Below are 24,283 nucleotides of genomic sequence, written 5' to 3'. Positions count from 1 at the left end.
GCTTTCCAGCGAGTCTTCCTGCTTCACAGCGAGACAGCCGTGAGAGTGTCTGCGAACGGGTATACCCGCAGGGAAGAGTTACCAGCGCCTTGTAAAGTAGAGCGCGTTTCAATGTGTCTTTTCTCACCCGGATGTGTTTTGGTAGTTCTCGGCTGCCGTATATAGTGCTCAGCATTGCATGCCGGGAGCTGTAGTTTGGTAGCCAGGTCACCCACGGGTCTAGTTAGGAAGCTGGGGTGAGTAGCAACTGGGGTCACATACACTACACTGTGACACCTGATAGTCTCATATCACCCATTGAATGCCACATTGAAGCAGCACTAGCTACTAACAGCAAGCCTCATGGAAAAGAAACCCATTTTATTTGCATTTATGAACAATATGTGTACCAATTTTTTTAAATGGTGCATTAAAATGATATGTTGTAATCTATACAATTCAAATTTTATCCCTTTTTATATGCTGCAAATAGAGCAGATGATTAAAATAGGTGGTTGGTATGTGAAGCTTTATATTCCCTTTTCAATTTAAGATCACAAAATGATCTAATTGGATACAGATTAACTCTAGTCTTATTACATTTTGGTTAATCAATGAGGGAAATATTATTTTAAAACTTGTGGAGTTATTTTAATTGCAGTAAATGGCAATATTCAATCAGTGTGACATATGAGCAAGGATTAATTGAAGGACAAGCCCCTGAGTGTTTTTTCTTATTCTTATGAATTCTGTTTTTAGTGTATTAGCACACTAATAGCGTCTCAAGAAGTCAAAATGGTAAACTAAACGTACACCCCTACAGCCACATCTCACAGACATGGTCCAATCATGGCCAAACTGATATTTTCAGGGCTGCAATATCTCTCTTGCAGAGGGAACTTGTTGGCATTTAAGATGTGGACTTCCCTCTGACTTGTTCAGGAACTAACAGAACGGCAAAAGGGTTGAGGTTTTGCGCATTCTAAGTCATTTTTTTTTCCTAGTTTGGAAACGAGTCAAAATAACTACATCATAAGTGTTTTTCTTTTACATTTATTTTAGGAGGGGAATGACTTGTCACAATGAATCGTTCTTGTAGCTTTGGGCTACTGAAGTGCTGTTTTGGGAATTTGCATTCTTGGACTCCCATAGTTGCTCTGCAAAGAGCAGAATTTAGATATATGAAACAAATTGCTTATGGGTTACATTTGCAGAGTAGATGTACAATTTTTCCACAACATGCTCATTTCACAAGAAGATGTTACAGTAAGGATTCCCACGCTATATGGCAAAGTGAAACATTGCAAGATTACTTAAATTCATTATGCAAAGAACATGAACGTCTAAGTGAAATGTTGAACCACACTTCTGTTCGAGAGGAAGATAGAAGGAGTCTGGGAAAGAGGCATTCTGAGCTTTCCCCAGTCACTGCTCTTCTTCACGATATACAGGCAGCGGAACTAGAAGCCAGAGAGTTGGAGTCCATGTGTGCTGGTAAGGATGAGTGTGTGTGTGTAAATATATAAAACTTGTATCATACTTACCAATATATTATTTTCCCGGGAAGAGGCCATGGCAGCACTATACGCCCGCCCTTAATTTTTTTTTTTCTTGTTTGTGTCATTGGACTAAGACCGCGGATGGAGTTTCTTTTATTGTTTTATTAGGAGGTGTTCCTGTCCAATTAATGAGTGGGAGGAGCTACCCATCTGTAGTTCTGCCATGGATAAATCCGGGAAATATATTTAAACATACCTGATGATGTCAGATGAACATGTCTATAAAAAGTTAGTGTGTAAGTTTATGAAGGCAAGTATTCTCTAGTTAGAACTCACAACAATAGGGTTAGTCACTAAACCCTGAGTTGTTGTAAATTGAGCTTAAAATACCCAAGCTATACTGTATGAGATTTTTTTTTCAGATAGTCTGTTTTAGCCTGTGTTTTAACATTCAGATTTAAAAGGACACTGTAGCTCTAAGTCTGCCCTCTGTGGCTGTCTAAAAGACTTTTGGTCCGTTATCTGATGTTAGACGTCCTCACGGACATCAAGCATCAGATTTTCCCCAATATGAAAGCATTGAATAATGCTTTCCTATGGGGAGGTCTAATGCGCACGTGGCCTTTGCCACGCATGCGCATTAAGTTTCCGTGTCGGCGGTGGGGGAGGAGAGTGGGCAGGCCTGACCGAGCGCTGAGGGACATTGCAGGAGAGGGGGGACCTAAAAACCCTTTAGTGCCAGGGAACAGCTTTGTTTTCCTGGCACCATAGGATCCCTTTAAGTGTGCTACAATTCAGAGTGAAAATCCATTAGTCTTGTACTTGAAATCACTGCCTAACTGTTCCCGTATTTGTTTTCTTTAAGATATAGACAGCAAAGAAAAGGAGGAGCTGCTAGAGCTGGCCATAGAAGAAAAATATACAATGAACCAAAAGATTGATATATTATGCAGAAAGGTAAGTCTTCATTAGAATGGCAATGCCAGCCCTCAGTTCAATGTCAGCCTTTTCATTCACCTGCCTTCATCCACTTTACTTGTGCTCTTTTGTCCACAGTTATGTTAGCTTTCCTGTGCACTGCAGGGCTAGATTACACCTCTCCAGTCCCACTGCTCAATTCTCTGCCATGTAGGACTTAAATCACGTTTGTTTTTGTCCATGCAGCCCTAGCAACACACCCTTGGCTGTGACTGACAGCCTACATGGAAAAACATGGTTTCATTTGCAATCAGATGTTAAATTACTTTATAAGTTGTATCTCCTTCTCTGTAAATTGAACTTTAATCACACACAAGAGGCTCCTGCAGCATCTAGCAAGCTATTAACAGTATAGGAGATAAGAAATTATAAATTAAGCAGGCCGTGCAATAAAGGAAGTGTAAACATTAGCTCTCCCTTTACATGAAGTGTTTAGGAAGGCTGTGTAAGTCGCATGCAGGGAGGTGTGACTAAGGCTGCATAAACAGTGATTTAACTCCTAAATGACAATAAGCTAAAGTTGTTTTTATGACTATAGTGTCCCTAAAAAGGAACACTTCAAGCACTATAATCACTACAGAGCACTATAACAACTACCAGTTTAAGAAGTCAAACCGTTTTAGAAAGATCCCTACTTGGGATCTGCTAGGTGCCTCTCCCTGCCTCCACTACTTCCTATAGAGAACCGGAAGCTCCTAAGCAACAGCTTCTGTTGGCTTTCCTGTGCACTGCAGGGCTAGCTCATTGGTTGAGAGCAGCTGCTGACTACTCTCAGCCAGAGAACTGAGCCCTAGTTTTTGATGGAAGTAGTAAAGGTAGGAAGCAGACACCGGAAGGACTGCAGGTAAGAAGATACACTGTTCTACAGTGCATTGTGGTTATTATGGTGCTTGGAGTGTTTAAAGGGACACTGTAGGCACTATAACCATTTAATCTCATTGAATTGGTTATAGTGTCTGGAGTGACCTGGAACTGTCCCTCCATTCAGTGTTAAAGCATTTTTTTTTAGGAATTTAATACTGATTGTCCCTGCCTTCCCATAGCTCCATCCCCAGAGGAGATATCGATAAGGCAGACATTGCATATTTCTTGTAGCAATACCGATTCATATCTGGGACAAACTGAAAGCAGTCAGCTGACCCTCCCAGCCAATCCCAGCCGCCCATTGTTGCACAGGCTAATGCTCTCTCAATAGCCCAATCAGCACAGAAGGGATGAGTTGCCGGGGACTCTTGTTTAGCATTAAAGTGGCACGGTCACCAGCCCCTGAAAAATTACTTTTTCAAAAAGATAAAATCTTTATGAAATACTCATATTGACTGTGTTAGAATTTCACTAAAATTACAACCCAGTCAAGAGATATACAGAGACAAAGTAGGGACTACTTTGTCCCTGTATATTTCCTTCACCTGACGCTTCTAGACACTGGGTGGAGCTACCTCCGTCTACCTCTGAAGTGTCAATCCCGCAGACGTCATCTGTGATGGCTGCAGGGAAGTGGCTTTATCTATGGACGATCCCACGGTCTTGCAGATGGTGACGCAGTTTTAAAACATTGACTTTTTCATGTGGAGCGTAAAGACAGCGCTGGGGACTCCGGGCACTATAACCACTTCAATGAGATTAAGATGTTACAGTGCTACAATGTCCCTTAAAGTCCAAGCCAGTCTGGTGCTGCACTCGTGCATAGTATATGGCCACAGAAACATGGGAACATATGGCTGCTTAGGACTAGCTCCCAGGTGCATACTGTTGCATCATGAAATTTTGAAAACAAAAAAAAATACCATCCCCTGTTCTCTAGCAGTCGAATTATATTTGTACATTGCTATTGCGAATTAATCCTCAAACAGGTTAGATTGTCTCCACATTTTTCTCACAAATTATGTGTTGCTCATTTAATTGAAATAAAGATAAAGAAATTTTTATGTTTAAAGCTGCATGTCACTTTCGAGCTTTTCATAAAGAGAAAATAATTACGAAAAGCTGAAGCTCATGCCAACAATCAGAAGTCATACAATGATACAAGGTAAGGACACTGGGAGATATTTACCAAAGTGTTCTGAAAAGTGACTGTTAATTTCTGTCACTATTTTGATCTTTACAATAAATTTTGCCAGTTTTCACACACATTTCCATTTCTGAAGACTGACAAATTTATAGTGGCAGGAACAGTTCTTCTATTTTTCTGTTACAAAAAGTGTCATAAAAGTATATTGCGTCAGTGACAAAGCTGTGCATATTAAAACATGACAGCTAGGGTGCAAAAAAGTTACACGAAAATCTGACAGATTTAATAAACTGCACCAAGAAATAGCAAAAACAATGACATGAAAAAAGTGTCAGCGGCACTTTGATAAATCTCCCCCTGTGTGTGTGTAAACATGAAGTGATAAGTCTTGACGAAGATCGTGAGGGGTTGAAAGGTTGGTATGACACATCTTGGCAGTGGCTGTAATAAAGTATTCTTAATAAATATTTTTGTATGTATGAATGTGTGCACCAGGGGCATATGGAGAGTGAAGTGGAGTGAAGTTCTCAAAATTATTACTATAGATTACAAAGGATCAGTAAAGATCTGCGAATATGGTTAGGGTGTTATCTATTAATGCCCAGGGTCTGAACACCCCCCAAAAGAGAGGATATTTATATGATACAATTAGGAAAAATAAAATAGACCTATGTTTCGTTCAGGAGACACATTGGCAGAAGCAGAAAAATAATTACTGGAAATTTTCTACATTCCCAATAATTTTTACATCAGACTATATTAAAAAGAAGAGAGGAGTCGCAATAATAATTTCAGCACATATTAAATTCGAACTTATCATGGAAAAAAAAGATAACCAAGGTAGAAGTCTGATTCTAATCTGTAAGTTAAATGAAGAAATATATACACTAGTAAATCTATACGCACCAAATATCTACTCTAGTAAATTTTTTAAATCACTTTTTAAGGAAATCGAAAAAATCAAAAAAGGAACTTTATTAATAGCTGGGGATATGAATGTTACACCAGATGTAAAAATGGATAGAACACTAACTAATAAGAGTAATCATTATACAAGAAAAATAATTAATAATGCCAGATCATTTACTAATGCCATGATAGAACACGATCTATATGATATCTGGAGGGTTCATCACCCTAACACCAGGGATTATTCGTATTTCTCTCATGTACATAAAACCTATTCTAGAATAGACATTTTTCTAACAAATTCGTACAGATTACATAAGTTTGAGAATTCTAACATTGATAATATATCCTGGTCAGATCATGCACCGATAATAACTAATATTAAACAAAAAAATGACACCAAGGTAACTACACCTTGGAGGATGAAAGATGAAATTCTAGACTCACTATCTGGCCTAAAATACTTGAAAGACCAAGCAGAAGAATTTATAAGATTTAATGATAATAAAGAAGTATCCAATACTACTCTTTGGTGTACATATAAATGTTTCATGAGGGGAAATTTTATAAAAATTGGAGCAAAATTGAAAAAAGAACAGGGGAAAAATTTAACGGATCTCTATATAGAACTAGCCATATTAGAAAATACTAATAAAAAAGATTTCAATATATTAAAATTAAACAAAATTAAACAAATACAAACTCAAATTAAAACTAGTTTATCAAACAAAGTGAACAATGCAATTATAAGGTTAAAACAGCTGTGGTATCATGGAGAAAATAGAACGAGTAAAGTTTTTTCTGATAAACTAAAATTCAAAAAAAGACAACAAAGAATTACAAAGATCAAATATAACAACAAAGATCATTTATCCCCAATTGACATAGGGGAAGTATTTGGTCAATATTATAAGTCACTATATAACCTCCCAAAGATTACCTCAACGCCTGAAGAGATAGATACTTTCCTATCTACCTGTAAATTACCAAAAATTAATATAGAACAGATTAAAGATTTGGAATCTCCGATATCTATGACAGAGATTACCCATGCTATAAAAACACTCCGCAAAGGGAAAGCTCCGGGACCAGATGGTCTAACAGATTCCTTTTATAAAACATTTTCTACCCCTATTGCTTCTCTTCTCTTTAAAGTTTATAATGAAGTAAGAGACCAGAAAAAATTCCCCAACGAAATGTTACAAACAATGATTACTCCCATTTTAAAACCAGAGAAAGACCCACATTTTGTATCGAATTATAGACCTATTTCGTTATTAAACATTGATATAAAGATCTTTTCAAGGATAATAGCTGATAGAATAAAAAAAATTGTCCCGACTTTAATCCATCCGGATCAAGCCGGATTTATCATGGGTAGGAAAGGAGCTCATAATGTACGCAGACTTTTAAATTTAATACAGGTAATAGATGATAATAGGATCCCATCGTTGTTTGTGGCCGTGGATGCAGAGAAGGCCTTCGACAGGGTAAACTGGTTGTTCCTGTCGAGGGTCCTCAAAGCATTTGGGTTTCAAGATTTCATATATGATTTGATCTGGTCTCTTTATACTAACCCAACGGCGAGGGTTATGGGAAGGGGTATTGCATCGGAATGGTTTGATGTAAATAATGGTACACGCCAGGGATGTCCACTTGCCCCATTGCTATATGCTTTGACTATAGAACCACTCGCCTCAGCCATTAGATTAGACCAAAAAATTCAAGGAATTCATCTTGCCGGCAAACAAGTCAAGGTTCTATTATATGCAGATGATATAATTCTAACATTAACTGAATGCGAGGATTCATTATGTCATTTTATGGAATTAATTGAGAAATACAGATCTATCTCTAATTATAAAATCAATGTAAATAAAACACAGGTGATATACACCAACTTACCAGAACAACAACTTCTAACTCTAAAATCTAAATTTTCATTTATTTGGTCGAGTGAGAGCATAAAATATTTGGGAGTTAAAATAAGCTTTGACTGGAACCAAATAATTAAAATTAATTACTACCCATTGCTCAAAGATATGAAAGATACGTTACTTAAATGGAATAATCTATACGTATCATGGATAGGGAAATCTAACGCGGTTAGACATTATTTACTACCCAAACTTGAATATATAATGAGAACCATTCCTATGAAAGTCCCAAAAGACATATTAAAAGAATATCAAAAAATATTTTCACAATACCTATGGGGGAAAAAAAAATCAAGAATAGCCCTCAAATACATAACTACAAAATTTAAGGACGGTGGAATATCATTCCCAGATGTGTATCAAATACATGACGCAATTATGTTCTCCCATATCCTAGAATGGAATAACGATAATATGGACAACTTGTGGATAGACCAAGAGCAAATCTCGAGTAATATATTTGATATTAAAATGTTATATTGGATTGATTCTTCAACATTCGCTAAATTAAAAATACAAAATAAGATAATACTGGATATTTTTTCTAATATACAAACTTTGAAGAAGAAATTACAGATTACAGAACATCTAACTATAAATTCACCAATTGAAATAATACAAATATATATAGAGGACATTAACATTAAAAAATGGAAAGACAATGGTCTTGTAAAATTAGCTGATATTCTAAAACCAGATCTTAAAATAAAATCGTTTCAACAAATTCTTACTGACACAAAAGGACTTGATAACGAACATTTTACATATATTAGAATCAAACACTTTATACAATCTAAACCAGTACATAATATTTCACTTATAGATAATGTTCTTGGTATAGAACATAAGAATAATATGGTCTCAAAAATAAACAAGGTTCTATATAGTAGATACAATAAGGGAAAAATGAAATCTATGTTGAAATGGGAAAATGATATTGGAACTGAGTTTTCATTGGATCAATGGAGGGAGTCATTCGATTTGCTTGGAAAAGCGATTCATAGTATAAGTTTGTATGAATTACAGACTAAATTGGTCCATAGGTGGTATATGGTTCCAGCGAGAGTTGCAAGATTTCACTCTCCCACAGAACCTCTCTGTTGGAGATGCTTAAGATGTGACGGAACGTTTAGACACATATGGTGGGATTGCAATGCTTTGGATTCTTTAAAGCAAGTGACATCCACAAAAATCAATACCATTCTCAAAATAACAATGGACCTTTCTCCACAACTATTCTTGCTACATATGAATATTCCTACTAAAATTAAAACTATAAAATATCTAATAATTCATATTCTAATGGCGGTTAAAATTTGTATCGCCAGATATTGGAAAACTGTAAATACTCCCTCATGGAGAGAGGTGGAATCCCAAATAGGATATCAACGTTTAATGGAGAAACAGGTATATAGAAACCTTAATATGACAAACAAACACATTAAGATATGGGAACCCTGGACAACTGAGATATCCACTAACCAATAACATAGAATATACTAAAAGAAACTGGTCCTTAAACTTATAAATTTCCGCGATATGCTCCCTAATGCCCCTGGTGCACTGTGTGAATGAACAATTTTCCACGTATGTTTTGTCTGTTTAGTCTGATAAGATATGACCAGGGGAGCTAGGCATCATTCACTAGCTAACATAGATTACGAGAAGGCAATTGACATGATGCTGAGGCTCCATGGCCGGTCTTACGTTAAATTAAAATAATATAATAAAAAAAAAATAAAAAAAAAAAAAAAAATATTTTTGCTCTACACTGTGTGCAGAATTATTAGGCAATTGAGTATTTTGACCACATCATCCTCTTTATGCATGTTGTCTTACTCCAAGCTGTATAGGCTTGAAAGCCTACTACCAATTAAGCATATTAGGTGATGTGCATCTCTGTAATGAGAAGGGGTGTGGTCTAATGACATCAACACCCTATATCAGGTGTGCATAATTATTAGGCAACTTCCTTTCCTTTGGCAAAATGGGTCAAAAGAAGGACTTGAAAGGCTCAGAAAAGTCAAAAATAGTGAGATATCTTGCAGAGGGATGCAGCACTCTTAAAATTGCAAAGCTTCTGAAGCGTGATCATCGAACAATCAAGCGTTTCATTCAAAGTAGTCAACAGGGTCGCAAGAAGCGTGTGGAGAAACCAAGGCGCAAAATAACTGCCCATGAACTGAGAAAAGTCAAGCGTGCAGCTGCCAAGATGCCACTTGCCACCAGTTAGGCCATATTTCAGAGCTGTAACATCACTGGAGTGCCCAAAAGCACAAGGTGTGCAATACTCAGAGACATGGCCAAGGTAAGAAAGGCTGAAAGACGACCACCACTGAACAAGTCACACAAGCTGAAACGTCAAGACTGGGCCAAGAAATATCTCAAGACTGATTTTTCTAAGGTTTTATGGACTGATGAAATGAGAGTGAGTCTTGATGGGCCAGATGGATGGATTGGTAAAGGGCAGAGAGCTCCAGTCCGACTCAGACGCCAGCAAGGTGGAGGTGGAGTACTGGTTTGGGCTGGTATCATCAAAGATGAGCTTGTGGGGCCTTTTCGGGTTGAGGATGGAGTCAAGCTCAACTCCCAGTCCTACTGCCAGTTTCTGGAAGACACCTTCTTCAAGCAGTGGTACAGGAAGAAGTCTGCCTCCTTCAAGAAAAACATGATTTTCATGCAGGACAATGCTCCATCACACACGTCCAAGTACTCCACAGCGTGGCTGGCAAGAAAGGGTATAAAAGAAGAAAATCTAATGACATGGCCTCCTTGTTCACCTGATCTGAACCCCATTGAGAACCTGTGGTCCATCATCAAATGTAAGATTTACAAGGAGGGAAAACAGTACACCTCTCTGAACAGTGTCTGGGAGGCTGTGGTTGCTGCTGCACGCAATGTTGATGGTGAACAGATCAAAACACTGACAGAATCCATGGATGGCAGGCTTTTGAGTGTCCTTGCAAAGAAAGGTGGCTATATTGGTCACTGATTTGTTTTTGTTATGTTTTTGAATGTCAGAAATGTATATTTGTGAATGTTGAGATGTTATATTGGTTTCACTGGTAAAAATAAATAATTGAAATGGGTATATATTTGTTTTTTGTTAAGTTGCCTAATAATTATGCACAGTAATAGTCACCTGCACACACAGATATCCCCCTAAAATAGCTATAACTAAAAACAAACTAAAAACTACTTCCAAAAATATTCAGCTTTGATATTAAAGAGTTTTTTGGGTTCATTGAGAACATGGTTGTTGTTCAATAATAAAATTAATCCTCAAAAATACAACTTGCCTAATAATTCTGCACTCCCTGTACTTTAGAGACTGAGGGATGAAGGCCTCACAGCAACACCCTGGCAGTAAGTTGCTCTCTGCAAAATTCCTTCAAATAATTTGGATCCAGTTGTGCTTTAAGAGTGAAATGATGTTTACCATGAGTTTAGATGTTTTGTTGTTAGATTTAAGCCTGGATATGTGCCAGCTATTGTATGAGTATTTTAAACAGATGGTGTGGACATTTACTTCCTTTGCTTGCTTCCAGCTCTTGGAGATCTTGGTTCCGAATGAAAAATATGATATGAGTGATGCTGTATTAGAAGTGACGTCTGGCAGAACTACTGGAGGTCAGAATGTCGTATTATTTATTGCCCTAGCATAAGTATTTTTTTTCTGTGCTGTATTATAAATAATGAAACTCTCAGAGGGGTGGTACAACCTCTTACAGATTTGCAGTTTGATTCAGTGTGGAAGTTTAAACATTCACCACTGGTGCTAAGGAAGGTTAGCAGGGGTAAAAATGTGTGCCCATTCATACACACAGTGATTGCAACAGCCCAAATCCTTGTAATGTCACGTTTTCTGACCACCAGATAAGTATACAATGTATTTAAAGGTAGCAAAAGATCTATGGGAAGTGCAAGAGGTTGTGACAATTTGTATAAGGTGCAATAATCACAGGTTTAAAGGACCACTCTAGTGCCAGGAAAACATACTCGTTTTCCTGGCACTAGAGTACCCTGAGGGTGCCCCCACCCTCAGGGACCCCCTCCCGCCGGGCTCTGGAGAGAGGAAGGGGTTAAACTTACCTCTTTTTCCAGCGCCGGGCGGGGAGCTTTCCTCCTCCTCTCCATCTTGATCGCGACGTCATCGGCTGAATGCGCATGCGCGGCAGGAGCCGCGCTCACATTCAGCCGGTCGCATAGGAAAGCATTTACAATGCTTTCCTATGGACGCTTGCGTGCTCTCACTGTGATTTTCACAGTGAGAAGCACGCAAGCGCCTCTAGCGGCTGTCAATGAGACAGCCACTAGAGGATTTGGAGGCTGGATTAACCCTCATTATAAACATAGCAGTTTCTCTGAAACTGCTATGTTTATAAAAAAAAGGGTTAATCCTAGAGGTACCTGGCACCCAGACCACTTCATTAAGCTGAAGTCGTCTGGGTGCCTAGAGTGGTCCTTTAAGGTGACAAATGCATAGATCCCTGCATACATGCTCCTCTACTCTCGCTGTTGCTGGGAAAGGGGAGAATGTCCCTAGCTGCCTGACAACTGCTACTGTGGTGGAATCTCGGTAAAAATAAATTTAGTAGGCCGAGATTACCACGTGGCATGTGTACGTGCATATGCTGACGTATCGATCAGTTAGTTGCACGTGGCAAGATGCGATCAGTAGTGTACAGAGCATGTGCGAGAATACAGGATGTAGTATTCCCCCCCTCCATTGTGCTGGACAGGCCATGCGGTCAAGCAGGAAGTTAATTCTTATTTGTATTGATTGGTCAAGAGAATGTGTGGGTGGAGCTTAATATGGGAGGAGTTATATGCCTATATAAGGAGCCTGCACTATTGTCCGGGGCTCAGAACTTGCTGTATTTTGGTGACATTAGTCCCTCTGAGTCCCGATCGGTGAACCAATAAAGAATCTCTTCCTTCCTGAAGAAACCTGTGTCCATCTCTCTGTGCTTGGCTTCCGTCAGTTTCTCCGGTATCACTACAGCCCCAGCAGGGTCTGTTATTTAACCACTTAATTAAAAGCATTTTTGTTCATAGAATTTGGGTTTGTGTGTTTTTCTGCTTTTGCTTTTTTTTTTTATATATATTTTTATGGGGGGGCAGACAGAGAGTCATCTCTACCTTTTCCAATTACACCTAAAAAAAATATTTCTTTGTGTCCAAGCATCTGTGATCACATATGGATGGGCAGTTGCCCTACCTCTCACTCACAAGACCTGTAGTACCCAAAAAGTTAATAAATATAAAATGCAACTCCTCCCGTAGACTACCTCTCTCCTAGCACTATAAAGGGCAACTCCACCCTGAGCTGCCCACTCAGTGACAAACTTGCAGAAGGATAAATCATTTTTACTTATGATATAGTACAAAGGGAGGAAAATAGGAAAAGCTGCTTGGACTAAGAAAAAGAGATTAATAGTAAGAAATTTCTGATTTTCATTGCGTCAAAGTGGAAGTGAGAGTAGGGGAAAAAACGTAATTAAAAAAAAAAAAACTTCAAAAAAGGAATATTGTTCTCATATTGTGAAAAAAAAATGTGGGATTACTAACTGATTAACCTCTGAAACAAAACGTGCATTAAACCATGTATTCATTTCTTAGTCTTTACTTTGTGAAATAGACAACATTAATAACAGTCTCTGCATAATCCGAATGTGAAATAAATCATATCTCTATAGACATGCTCATAAAACATGAGAATGTATGAACTAGAAAAATGAGGTAACGGAAATCCCAATTACACACTAAAACCAAACACATGGTTTAAGATAAATCCAATATATGTGTGTGAAAATAACATGCAGAAACAATTGCAAGAACCCTGAAAATGGGATCCTACTTAAACTAAATTTCTGACATATATCCATAAGGCACTGTATATAAGAAGATTATATTCACTGAAAGCTGAAATTATTGTTAAGAATATAGATAGGACGTTTTAAAGTGGCAATGTCACCTTTGGGGGGGGGGGGGGATACGTATCCACTTGTGTTGCCTGGGCGGTTGGCAGAAGCTTAAGGTAGATAAATATACCTGAAAATCTCAATTGTGGGCACTACCATCTTTTTTTGTTAAAGATCTATAGATTCTGGAGCTGCCCATAGTTGTGTCAATGTTGCACTCGAGTGTCTCTAAAGGATCCCACAAAACTGCAGGAGCCCCCATAGACCAACTCTCAGGATGTGTTGGGGTTCTTTCTGAATGCTAGTCTATGAGTCTTTATTATTAGTCTGTTGGTCTATTCGCATTCCATTAACCCCTTAAGGACACATGACATGTGTGGCATGTCATGTTTCCTTTTTATTCCGGAAGTTTGGTCCTTAAGGGGTTAAAGCAGATATGTCACCAAAATATGTTTTTGCACTGCATGCATACATGCATAGTAGTCAAGTTTACAAGTCTTGACAATGGGCTTAAAGGAACACTAAAGTCGCACAGGCAATGTAATCTGTTATCTGGTTGCAGTGATTATGCAGGTTTAACCCTGCAGTGTAAAACATTGTAGTTTTGTTTAGATTGCAGGGTTAAATCCTCCTCTAGTGGCTGTCATACTGACAGCCTCTAGAGGTGCTTTCTGCTGCAGCAACCGAGTAAACCTCTGTCATGTGACTGCAGACGCCATAGGAAAGCTTTGATTCAATTCATTCCTAAGGGGAAATTTGATGCAATTAACCATTAAAGAGGAAGCCATGCCTCCTCCATGACATCGCAGGAGACGATAAACAACGCTGATACGTTTGTATTCCTAATGAAACATAGAATGTGACGTCAGATAAGAACCATTCGGCCCATCTAGTCTGCCCAATTTTTTTTAATTATGCCCAAATACTTTCTGGCCAAAGTCTGCCCAAATACTTTCATTAGTCCCTGGCCTTATCTTGTAGTTAGGATAGCCTTATGCCTATCCCACGCATGCTTAAACTCCTTTACTGTGTTAACCTCTACCACTTCAGCTGGAAGGCTATTCCATGCATCCACTACCCTCTCAGTAAAGTAATACTTCCTGATATTATTTTTAATGCATTAAATAACGCTGATACAAGTTTGTTTTCCTAATGCATTGGTGTTCCTTTAAAGCAAGGTTCTGTTAAAGTTACCATTACCAATCACATTTTGCCACAGAAGGGCAAACTTCTGACATCATGGGGAGAGGAAAACAAAATGGTTGTGCACATATATTGAGATCCAGCACAAGGAAGAAATTATTTCAAATAAAAGTTGCATTAACAAGAATATAGTTGTTAAGATAAAAATGACAGGTCCACTTTAATAGAGGATGACATACATGATTCAAATAGTTATAATTTACATTTAATATATGGAAAGGCATATGATTGCCATGTTCGGGGAAAATCATTACTCATTGCATTGCTTCTTTTTCAGGTGACATTTGCCAACAATTTACCAAAGAAGTTTTTGAGATGTATCAGAATTATGCTGATTTTAAATCTTGGTGCTTTGAAATTCTGAATTATACTCCCTCCGAATATGGTAGAGTATCGTGTCCCTACCTTTCCAAAATCTTCTTTTATTGTGGATGAAATGATCATAATGTAAAATAACTTGAAAACAGAGACTCAGAATTAAATTTCTTCCCCAAACCGAGGACATTTTCAAATCGATTTTTGTAGTTTGTTTTTCAGGTGTGGTGGGGGGGGAGGGATTATTTAGGTTAATCTCTTACAACACTTTATAATGTCCTTCCGTTATGAAAGAATGCAGCAGACCCCCCAGTAGTATTGGCAGTACTTGTCATTTTGTGACCAATAGAAATCACAGATATTTTCATATCATGTTCCAGTTGTTGCAGGTACATTGAAATACTAAATATTTGTAGTGGTTATTCAAGATCAGATGTAATTTTATTTTTCATCCAAGTTCACAGACCTCTTAAAATATACCCAGAGACCCCTTGTTTTAGAGCTTTTTTGAGTATTCCTTTAAAGTATGGCACTCTTTTTAAAGAAGGCATGTTTCTAATGATGTGATTGTGGTACACTTGGAAGCCATTTTTATCTGAGCCCATGAATTGTGTTTGCAGGTGGGTTGCATCATGCAGCCGCACGGATTTCAGGACAAGGAGTGTATAAGCTATTGAAATATGAAGGAGGAACTCACAGGGTACAGAGGATCCCTGAGGTTGGCCTTTCATCCAGGATGCAGAGGATCCACACAGGGACCATGACTGTTATTGTGCTTCCCCAACCAGCCGAGGTAAAACGTATAATGTGAACGTGTTTGTATAATTGTTACTGTAAGCATTCTGGTGTTGATAGATATGTCAGCTCTCTATGTAAGAGGAATAATTACTGACCATGTATTTTGTACAGCGCTTATATTAGAGGAAAGACACAGTGTGTGTGCAAACAATGCAGACATTCTAACGGAGTAACAGGAGGGGTGTAATCTCTGTGCATTGGATTGAGAGGCCCTTGCCCTGCATAAATAACTTTTTGTGTGGCTGCCACAAATTTGATTAATTACAAACATTCTGACCCAGGGCTTGGTTCTGGTTAGAGTTTTGTCTCTCTTCTGGCCAAGGAGGAGCAGGAAAGCGATTACTTGTCTCTCACCATCTAAACTTGTCAAGTTTGATCACTGGTGATTAGAAGCTGCTGCTGTTTGCAACTTTCATAACTGCTGCTGGTTTAGGCGAAACAGAATCACAGCTTCTTTTTAACCCCTTAAGTACGGAGGTAATTACCTAACTTCTGAACCAACACAAAACCTAGAATTTGTGGTATATGTTTGTCCAACCATACTTTAATGGTTTCTCTTTAAGTGCACACATACATATTATATATTATTGCTTTAAATGAGAGAAAGGGCTCTTTTAATATCTTATATGTCTACCTAAAATTTAAGTATGAATAAAATGTTGAAGATAGGGGAAAAAATGTAAACAAAAAGTCTCATTTTTGGTTATAATAGTTTTTACACATAAAGTGCAAATAAAGAAAAAAATAGACTCAAAATATATCCATGTATCAGTCCTAATTGTTGCATGCCTCATATGTTTAGGATCTAAATACATTTTTAGTAGCTTACATTAACTCTATACCAACCCCTCCACACACGTTAACCACAAAAGTACCCTACACCTATGCTTATGCTTTAACCTAACTTTAACACGACACTAAACCTAGGCCTACATTAACCTGTACCATACCCTAACCCTAAGGGATTCCCTCTGCTAATGTCAGTGCTGATATCAGCAAAGGGATTTCCAAACTAAAACAGTACAGAGTGGTCTCTGAATGCCATCTACTGACTGTTTGCAGTATAAGAGGGAGATCTCCCTCTCATGCTGCAGTAGAGGCATGTTGTCTCTGACCAGCGCTGGGCAGCTGGCAAAGCACAGCACTGATCACAACCAGCAGGGAGACCCTCTCGGACAGCATGCAGTTTGAGAATCAACGAGGCTGAGTATAATTGCTCAGCCAAGAGTATTTAAATCGAATTTAAAGAGCTGTATGCAGCACTCATTTTTAAGTGCCGCTTACAGCTCATCGGTCAGTCTGGGGCCACTATGTATGGAATAAATAAGGGATTAAAACCTCACAATGTTGACAACGCTCTCTAATCCTTTCACTGCTCCAATCCAGGTCTGCCTCTTCACACATCCAGCTACGCACTGTAAGCATTTCCCATCTGACAATGTGACATTACTTCCAGGGAAGTGAAACAGTAGACTAGAGAGAGTGCGATAAAGAAGTTGTAACTGCAACACTATTTTAGTAAGATTTATATGTAAAGCCCAGACACAACATATTATATTATTCATGTTTAGGCATTTCCTAGAGGCACTAGTCCCTAGACTTGTTTGTGAAAGAAAGAAGGTATTGAATATTTTCTACCTACCAGTTTTTGTGATGCCTGATATATATATGTATATTTAGGAGACACTCCAAGTACCATAAAAACATATGCTCATTGCTTAAGTTCTAGTAAATGGAAGGCCTTTTGTCTCCCCTCACACCTTTTGGTAATATAAAACAATATGCCTGTCCTATTCCTCACAGGAGAAAGCTCTTCTTGTGCTCGTACATCATTCAAGTTACCACTTCCCCTCGCTAACTCTGATCAAGAGCCTAAGCTGCAGTAGCTTGCATGCACAGTTGCTAGTTTGTAGTGCACTCTGTGCATAGCTCCGTTCGCAAAATATTTAATGGGGGCACCATTAGAATGTTTTCGCAGCTACAATAATCCTCTTTGATGAGTGGAACACCTGCGGTCAAGGATTAAACGATATGTGTGATAACCCCCTGCTTTACCCCATAGATCAGAATGAGAGTCTCTAAACTGGTGGAGCCCATTTCTGTTCTGAGAATTGACTGCTCTTGCTTCTCTTTCTCCCTCTGTGCCTTTCTAACTCTCCGTCCCCCCAAATGTAAAATGACTAAATTATGTATACTGGTGAGCACGGTATTGTTAATTTTTTTTTTCTATATTTAGGTTGTTATTTTATCTACACAGTGATTTTAAAAAAGACCCTGAGTGGGTTGAAATGTTAATCTGATATTGTGAAATGATTTAAAGTATACAACATTTATTCACATTAAATTGGGTTGTTCCACCGTAAAGCCCTATGAGTGCACTTTGATTATTCATAATTTTTTTAAAAATTTACATTGATGCACACAGACAACTTTATTACAAATGTAGGACGTGGTAGCTTATCATCAGCATTTAATGTTTTTACTTTGATTGCAGGTAGATATCAAAATTAATCCGAAGGACCTGCGCATCGATACATTCAGAGCCAAAGGAGCTGGGGGACAGCATGTCAATACAACTGACAGCGCTGTGAGAGTTGTGCACATACCTACAGGTTAAAACCATAGGGCAAAAATGAACATGCTTCTTTATAAAAGCTTTAATGTTGTGTTAATGTAAGTGTTTAAAAATAAAACTGTCTGTAAATTATCAAAAATCAGTCATTGCGTGATGGGTGATAAGTCATATGTACTTGATGTCAAGTTAGTGGTGGCAACTACAAACATCCCTTTAGATACTGGTGTAAATAAGTAAACCTAAAGTGGAGCACACAAATTCCTTTTTCTTCTCTTATCTACTTCAATAGTGAGATAAAACATAACAGAAAAGCAATAGTTTATAGGCAATGAACAGCATGCCATATAAGATATGTTGGTTTGTACTGACAAAAGTAGAGCCAGTAGATAGACCTGTCTCTAATGGAGAACATGTGCAGATATAGAAGGGTAGTCCCAATCCCTTTACTTCATATTTCATCACTCTGCATTGATACGCTTTGTTATAAAATGAAAGAGTTCCTACAAAACTGCAGAATTCATAGATGATCTCAGGTGCGCAATGGTGTGCATAATACAAGAAGTTACCTGTTCCCCTGAGAAATGACAAGATGTGATGGCAGAAGCTGATGATTTCACTAGTAGTAAATATAGTAATTAACAAACTAAATATTCATTAAGTTTTTAATAAATCTCTCTCTTTTGTTTTTTTATATATAATTACCATGCTCTATCGGGCATTACTTGTTCATTTATTGTCATCCTTGCCTTAGCACAGAGGTAGGGAACCTTCGGCTTTCCAGAGGTTGTGGACTACATCCCCCCATAATGGTCTTACTACACTTAATGCTGGCAATGCATCATGGGAGGTGTAATCCAAAACATCTGGAGTGCCGAAGGTTGCCTACGCCTGCCAATGTTTCTACTTTGTTTGCAGATAGATATAAAAATTAATCCGAAGGACCTACGCATTGATACATTCAGAGCCAAAGGAGCTGGGGGACAGCATGCCAATACAACTGACAGCGCCCTAGTGTGTCCAATCAATTGCTTCTTAAAGACTCCTACTACCATGAACACTTGAAATCACTGAAGTGAAGTGGTCATGGTGGTTGGAGTAACCCTTTAGGGGTTTTCTCATCTTCAGTTGAATAATCTGTATTTCTGTTAGTGTGAATGTTCTGCTAAATCATTGTATGTTTGTGGATGTTAAATTATATGAAGAAAATGGATTTTCACTGTTTGAGTGGGAGGAATGAATTACTTGACTTTAGACTGCTATAGAACGTATAAATAATTACAGTTGTACCCTCTGGATTTATGTAGGTATTGCAGTGGAGTGCCAACAAGAACGCTCCCAGATTTCAAATAAGGACAAGGCAATGAAAATGCTGAAAGCTAAACTGCATCAACAAACCGTAGAAAATGAACTATCTCAGAGGCAAAGTGCTAGAAAATTGCAGGTTCATAACATATTTTGTAATGAGTTGTCAAAGTGGTTGAGAGAACATGGAGTAATATCTAGTGGTATAAGTGCAGTTTTATGATTTTATTTTAATGTTGTTCATGGGAGAAGTAGTTAACACTTGTTTGAAGTTATTCAGCTTTTGTCTGTTCTCAGCGTGTGAAGGCTAGACCATTAGTCTGGCCTGTATAAGGGCATTTGGGGAATAAAGCAAGAAATAGAGAGATGGGGAACCAGCCAGGACATTAATACCTGCCCTTCTTCCACCTATTACACGCTTGAGGTTGTTGTGGAAGCTTTGTGTCACTAACTTTAAAAAATATGCAACTAATGATGATGCAGTTATTTCCAATAGCCCCAAAAAACAGAACAAACAATGTGGGAAACACCAGCAAACTCATTTTATGCTAAAAAAGAGCCATTAATTTGCTCAGATTCCTGATAAACATAAAATAGCAGAGTATTTAAGAAGAGAATCATATTGATTGAAGGTATGTTTGGTTTACAGCATATGATGTTTTGTTTACAGGTAGGAACCAGAGCTCAGTCTGATAGAATTCGTACGTACAATTTCACTCAGGACAGAGTGACTGATCACAGGATATCCTATGAAGTGCGCAATATAAAGGTATATACTCTTCTTTAACACCAGGAAAATGTATAGTCTGTTATGCGTTTTCCTTGCATAACAAGCAAATCATATAATATACTAACAGATCCAGGGGTAATTCTGCCACTTTGCTAATAGTTACTCATTTAAAGTTCTGTTTAACAGACTTAAATTTTGCACGGAATGTCCCACCCACTTCATCTCTTCTACCTGTCTCTGTCTCCCATTGTGTGGCGTTTTTATACACTGACCTTCTCTGTGTGGGTCCTTTGTCATTTATAATATGAATCTCTTACAGGGTATTCACTAAACTCAAGATTTGAATTTTCAAGATTTAAATTCAATTTGGTAGTACAAAGATAAAAATAACTGATCTGGAAAAATTATCCAACTCCACAGAGTGGCTATTTTTGCCTCCTTTTTATCATTCGTATGTAATTCATGAAAACAAGGAGTTTAGTGCATAATGCTGTTAGTATAAATTATACTGCCCCTACTGTACATACCTGCAGCCACTAGTACAAATTACATATTTATTATTATTAGCATCTATACAGCAATAACCTATTCTGCAGCACATATGGTCTACTGCGTATACCAACAGCAGTCCTTTAACCCCTTGAGGACCAAACTTCTGGAATAAAAGGGAATCATGACATGTCACACATGTCATGTGTCCTTAAGGGGTTAAACTACACAATTCCCGTCTGTCATATCCACCTCATATACGAACATACACTCTCATACATTATGCATACATACGGTCATATACATATTCTCCTATAGTTAATGGTGATATAAAAATTCTGATACATGCAGACTTACTGTATAGGAGAGCGCTTGCTTGCTTGTATGTATGTGTGTGTATTCACATACTGTAATTACCAAAGGATACATTTCTATAATCCAACTTCTACATCCTATATGAATCTGAACTATGAAATATGAAAAACATACTGTTTTATCCTCATGAATCTGTACGAATGGAGGTTTAATAAAAATGTTAACCATGCTCACACAATGTTGCTGCTATGGGCATTTATATGCTCATCTAATTAAAGACATGTATGCCATGCTCACTCTTAGTGCTGAATACAGCTCATCCATCAGTCTGTGTCTCCAAGTTGTAGCAGTGGGTGATTTTTAAATTCCCATTGAAAGGGCTGCATACAGCTGATCAGTCAGCACAGGACCCCTAATATTGGCTCCAGCGGAGAAAGAGGAGCCCCAATTGTAAAATGACTGTTACCCTGCTGGTAAAATAGCACATGACAGAATTATCCTGTCATGGGTCCTTCAGTGAATGACATCCATCCATGATGGAATAATTCAGTAATGCATCCTTAAAGGGACAGTCCAGACCCTTAAAGCATTTCTTCAGCTTGCTGAAGTGAATTATGGGTGAAGAGTGTGTCATATTTTTGTTTCCTTTTATAAAAATTGGAGGTTTCAATTATAAACAAACCATCTTGTTGCTTCCTGGTTTGGCTAGCTCAGTGGAGCTAAACTCAAGAGGCAGGCAATTGCTAGGAGTACCTGCTTTGCAAAATCCTCTTATTGTGCAGCATTAGGTTGTCTGTAATTGAACAGCTGCAGAAAGTCTGGGGGCGGGTTAGGAGAGGGCTTTCAAATGCTTCAGACAAGATCTGCAGCTTTTGCAAGATGTTAAATTTACCTCCAATGACAAAATGAATAGTTAAATGCATGCAGGTTTTTTGGGGGGTTATATCTTCTAAACTGTGATTTATTTTTGTGTTTTGACAGTGAAATACCCTCCTTAAGGGGGTTAAAGGTATAATGAGATTCTTAAACTAAATGATTTCCATGGAAGAGGTGAGAAAAATGTAGTTGCCTTTCTTGAGGTCTGCTACAAACCCGTGTTGGACATGGCAAACTACCTTGTCTATAGGAGATTTAATTATAGAAGTCTGGTTCATCCTGCGTGATCTCAATAGTATGATACTCGGTATGGCATTAAAAGCTTGTCTCATAGTTTATATGATCACCGCAATATTGTTTGATTTACTCTTGCAGGAATTTCTCAGTGGGGAGAGCCTTTTACATGATTTAATATACAAGTTACAAGAATCTGCTGACATCGAGGCCCTTCTTGAAGTTATAGAAAAGGATTCCTCGAAGTTTAATAGATGATATACACAAGCTGCTCTCAAGCTTGAAGCAATACATCTGTTCATCCTACTGTCCCTAAGGAACTTACAGCCTTGTTGAACCCAACAGAGTGAATTGCATGATAAACAACATCTGGCAGAGTGGCCTTGATCATTTTTAAGTTTAGCCAATGAGCGACAAGGTGACTTTGTTTTGCTCAATAACCATTTGTGTGGAACGGTTACTAGACTGGTTACAATGAGCAGACTGTGCTGTAGTAAAATTTTACAATAATTACCAAATTCCTATCCAACACACCACCAGATCAGAAAAAGGAGGGGGAGGAGGGCAAGGAAATGTACAAATCATACAAATGCTTAAAGCTTTCTTAATAAAATGTGTGAACAAAATGAAAACATATAAACCTGTGTATATTAAGATTCCCTCTGCTGATCTTGACAGTTTTACTCTAAGATAAAAATAGGAAAGATATTTGTTGTTTTAAGGGTTGGTATTAGTGTAAAACAGAAAACACATGGACAAAGAGAAGAAGGTAAGAGGTAACTAAGTTGCAGGACAGAGATATATTAGCTGATGACCCACCTAAACCATGCATTACCCCTACTAATAGATACACAAAGTTGCACTTAAATTAGGACTGATCAAGATGATTGGCGCTTTTGATGCAGGATGGCTTTCTGCCAAGCAGGTACTGAATAGGGATAGGTATTAGCCATTGCTGACAGAAGATTCACAACTGTCATAAGTCATTACCCCTACACTATCTAACGCCCAGACACAAGTGTTTTAGACAAATATGTTGGAACCTAGTCATCTTAAGCCTATACCACATATGAGAACATGGCTGCTTAATCCTCCTGTTAACATTTGAATGCATTCATTGTATGACCTGCAAATATATTCAAAGAACAACTAAAACCTAGGCTGATTCTAATTCATGTACATTCCAATCAAAGTCATTTATGAATTGTAACACCACAGTGGTAGTCTATCTGCTAACAAGCTTCTGTAGTATTAAGTATGTCAGTAAGACCTTCTGTGAACTTAAAGTCTGAATAATGGAACATGTACATTCTGTTAGGAGTAACAGAGACATACATGACCTAAAACGCCATCATTTCCTATGAAAGGAGACTGGGATTTATGACTTCGCCAATGGGAAAGTTTCTGCATCTACAACTCTTAAATGGTCTGAATGAAGGGTTCTCTTTTGCGTCTTTGATTAGGTTATTGTAAATAGTGTATATAATTATGTGGTTAGTGTGTTTTATGATAATTCATTTTTAAATTAGATTAATTGTACACCACAACATGATCTCCTGGCTTGATTGAAAATTAGTGGACCTCTACTAGCATGATTGCTAGAGAATAGCAGGAGGATGATACTGTACACCAACGCTAATAACCATTAACCATGAAAAATATGTATTGGTTGGTTTTGAATATCCAATTCACAGCAGTATACCATCTCTAATATTTCAAATATATTCACCATAGGATCTTGAACATCCTGGATACCACACCTGGTGAATTGACTAAGAATACATTTACAGCATATACTATGTGGTTCTGGGAGTCATAAAGGACACTGATTTGTATAAATAAGGGAACGTCAATGATTCCATATTTGGTAAAATGTGTTAGTGTTGCATTTTACTGTATGTTTTGTTTTTTAGTTTATTGTGCATTAGAATAAAACAAATATATTTATTAAAGACACTCTGCACCCTCCTGCTTTCATTCCATTACCTTTTGGATATCACTCTCCTTCATGGGGAGTATACCACCTTTGTTGTTTGAATTGAGCAAAACCTATTTTTGTTACTCTAAGATATTTGCACTAATTAATATCACAATGTACATTCATTTTTCCATTTCGGTTTTATGTCATACTACAAAATGGAGAGGATCGTTTGTTCGTATGGTTCATATGAACAAACTTACCAAACGGCACTCTCCTGACGTGTGGGAA

The 24,283-nt window shown here is 37.9% G+C and overlaps 1 protein-coding gene across 3 annotated transcripts; it reads left to right on the top strand.

The window, feature by feature from the left end:
* The first annotated feature begins 24 nt into the window (after window positions 1-24).
* On the top strand, window positions 25-24,002 carry MTRF1 (mitochondrial translation release factor 1). Of its 3 annotated transcripts, XM_063425965.1 has the most exons (10): window positions 25-236; window positions 1,042-1,473; window positions 2,344-2,435; window positions 10,862-10,943; window positions 14,718-14,825; window positions 15,376-15,548; window positions 18,048-18,165; window positions 19,433-19,569; window positions 20,101-20,199; window positions 22,216-24,002. In XM_063425965.1, the coding sequence occupies exons 2-10, from the start codon at window positions 1,062-1,064 to the stop codon at window positions 22,330-22,332; spliced, it is 1,338 nt and encodes a 445-aa protein (XP_063282035.1). In that variant the 5' UTR covers window positions 25-236; window positions 1,042-1,061; the 3' UTR covers window positions 22,333-24,002. The 3 variants fall into 3 exon arrangements, with proteins under 3 accessions (XP_063282035.1, XP_063282037.1, XP_063282036.1); XM_063425967.1 differs by lacking the exon at window positions 14,718-14,825; XM_063425966.1 differs by lacking the exon at window positions 25-236 and having other exon boundaries at window positions 471-1,473.
* Window positions 24,003-24,283: the final 281 nt, after the last annotated feature.

The sequence above is a fragment of the Pelobates fuscus genome, chromosome 1 (assembly GCF_036172605.1).
Source record: "Pelobates fuscus isolate aPelFus1 chromosome 1, aPelFus1.pri, whole genome shotgun sequence".
NCBI classification, from domain to species: Eukaryota; Metazoa; Chordata; class Amphibia; order Anura; family Pelobatidae; genus Pelobates; species Pelobates fuscus.
The sequence above is the reverse complement of the archived record's forward strand: the minus strand, read 5'-3'. Positions and strand labels throughout refer to the sequence as shown.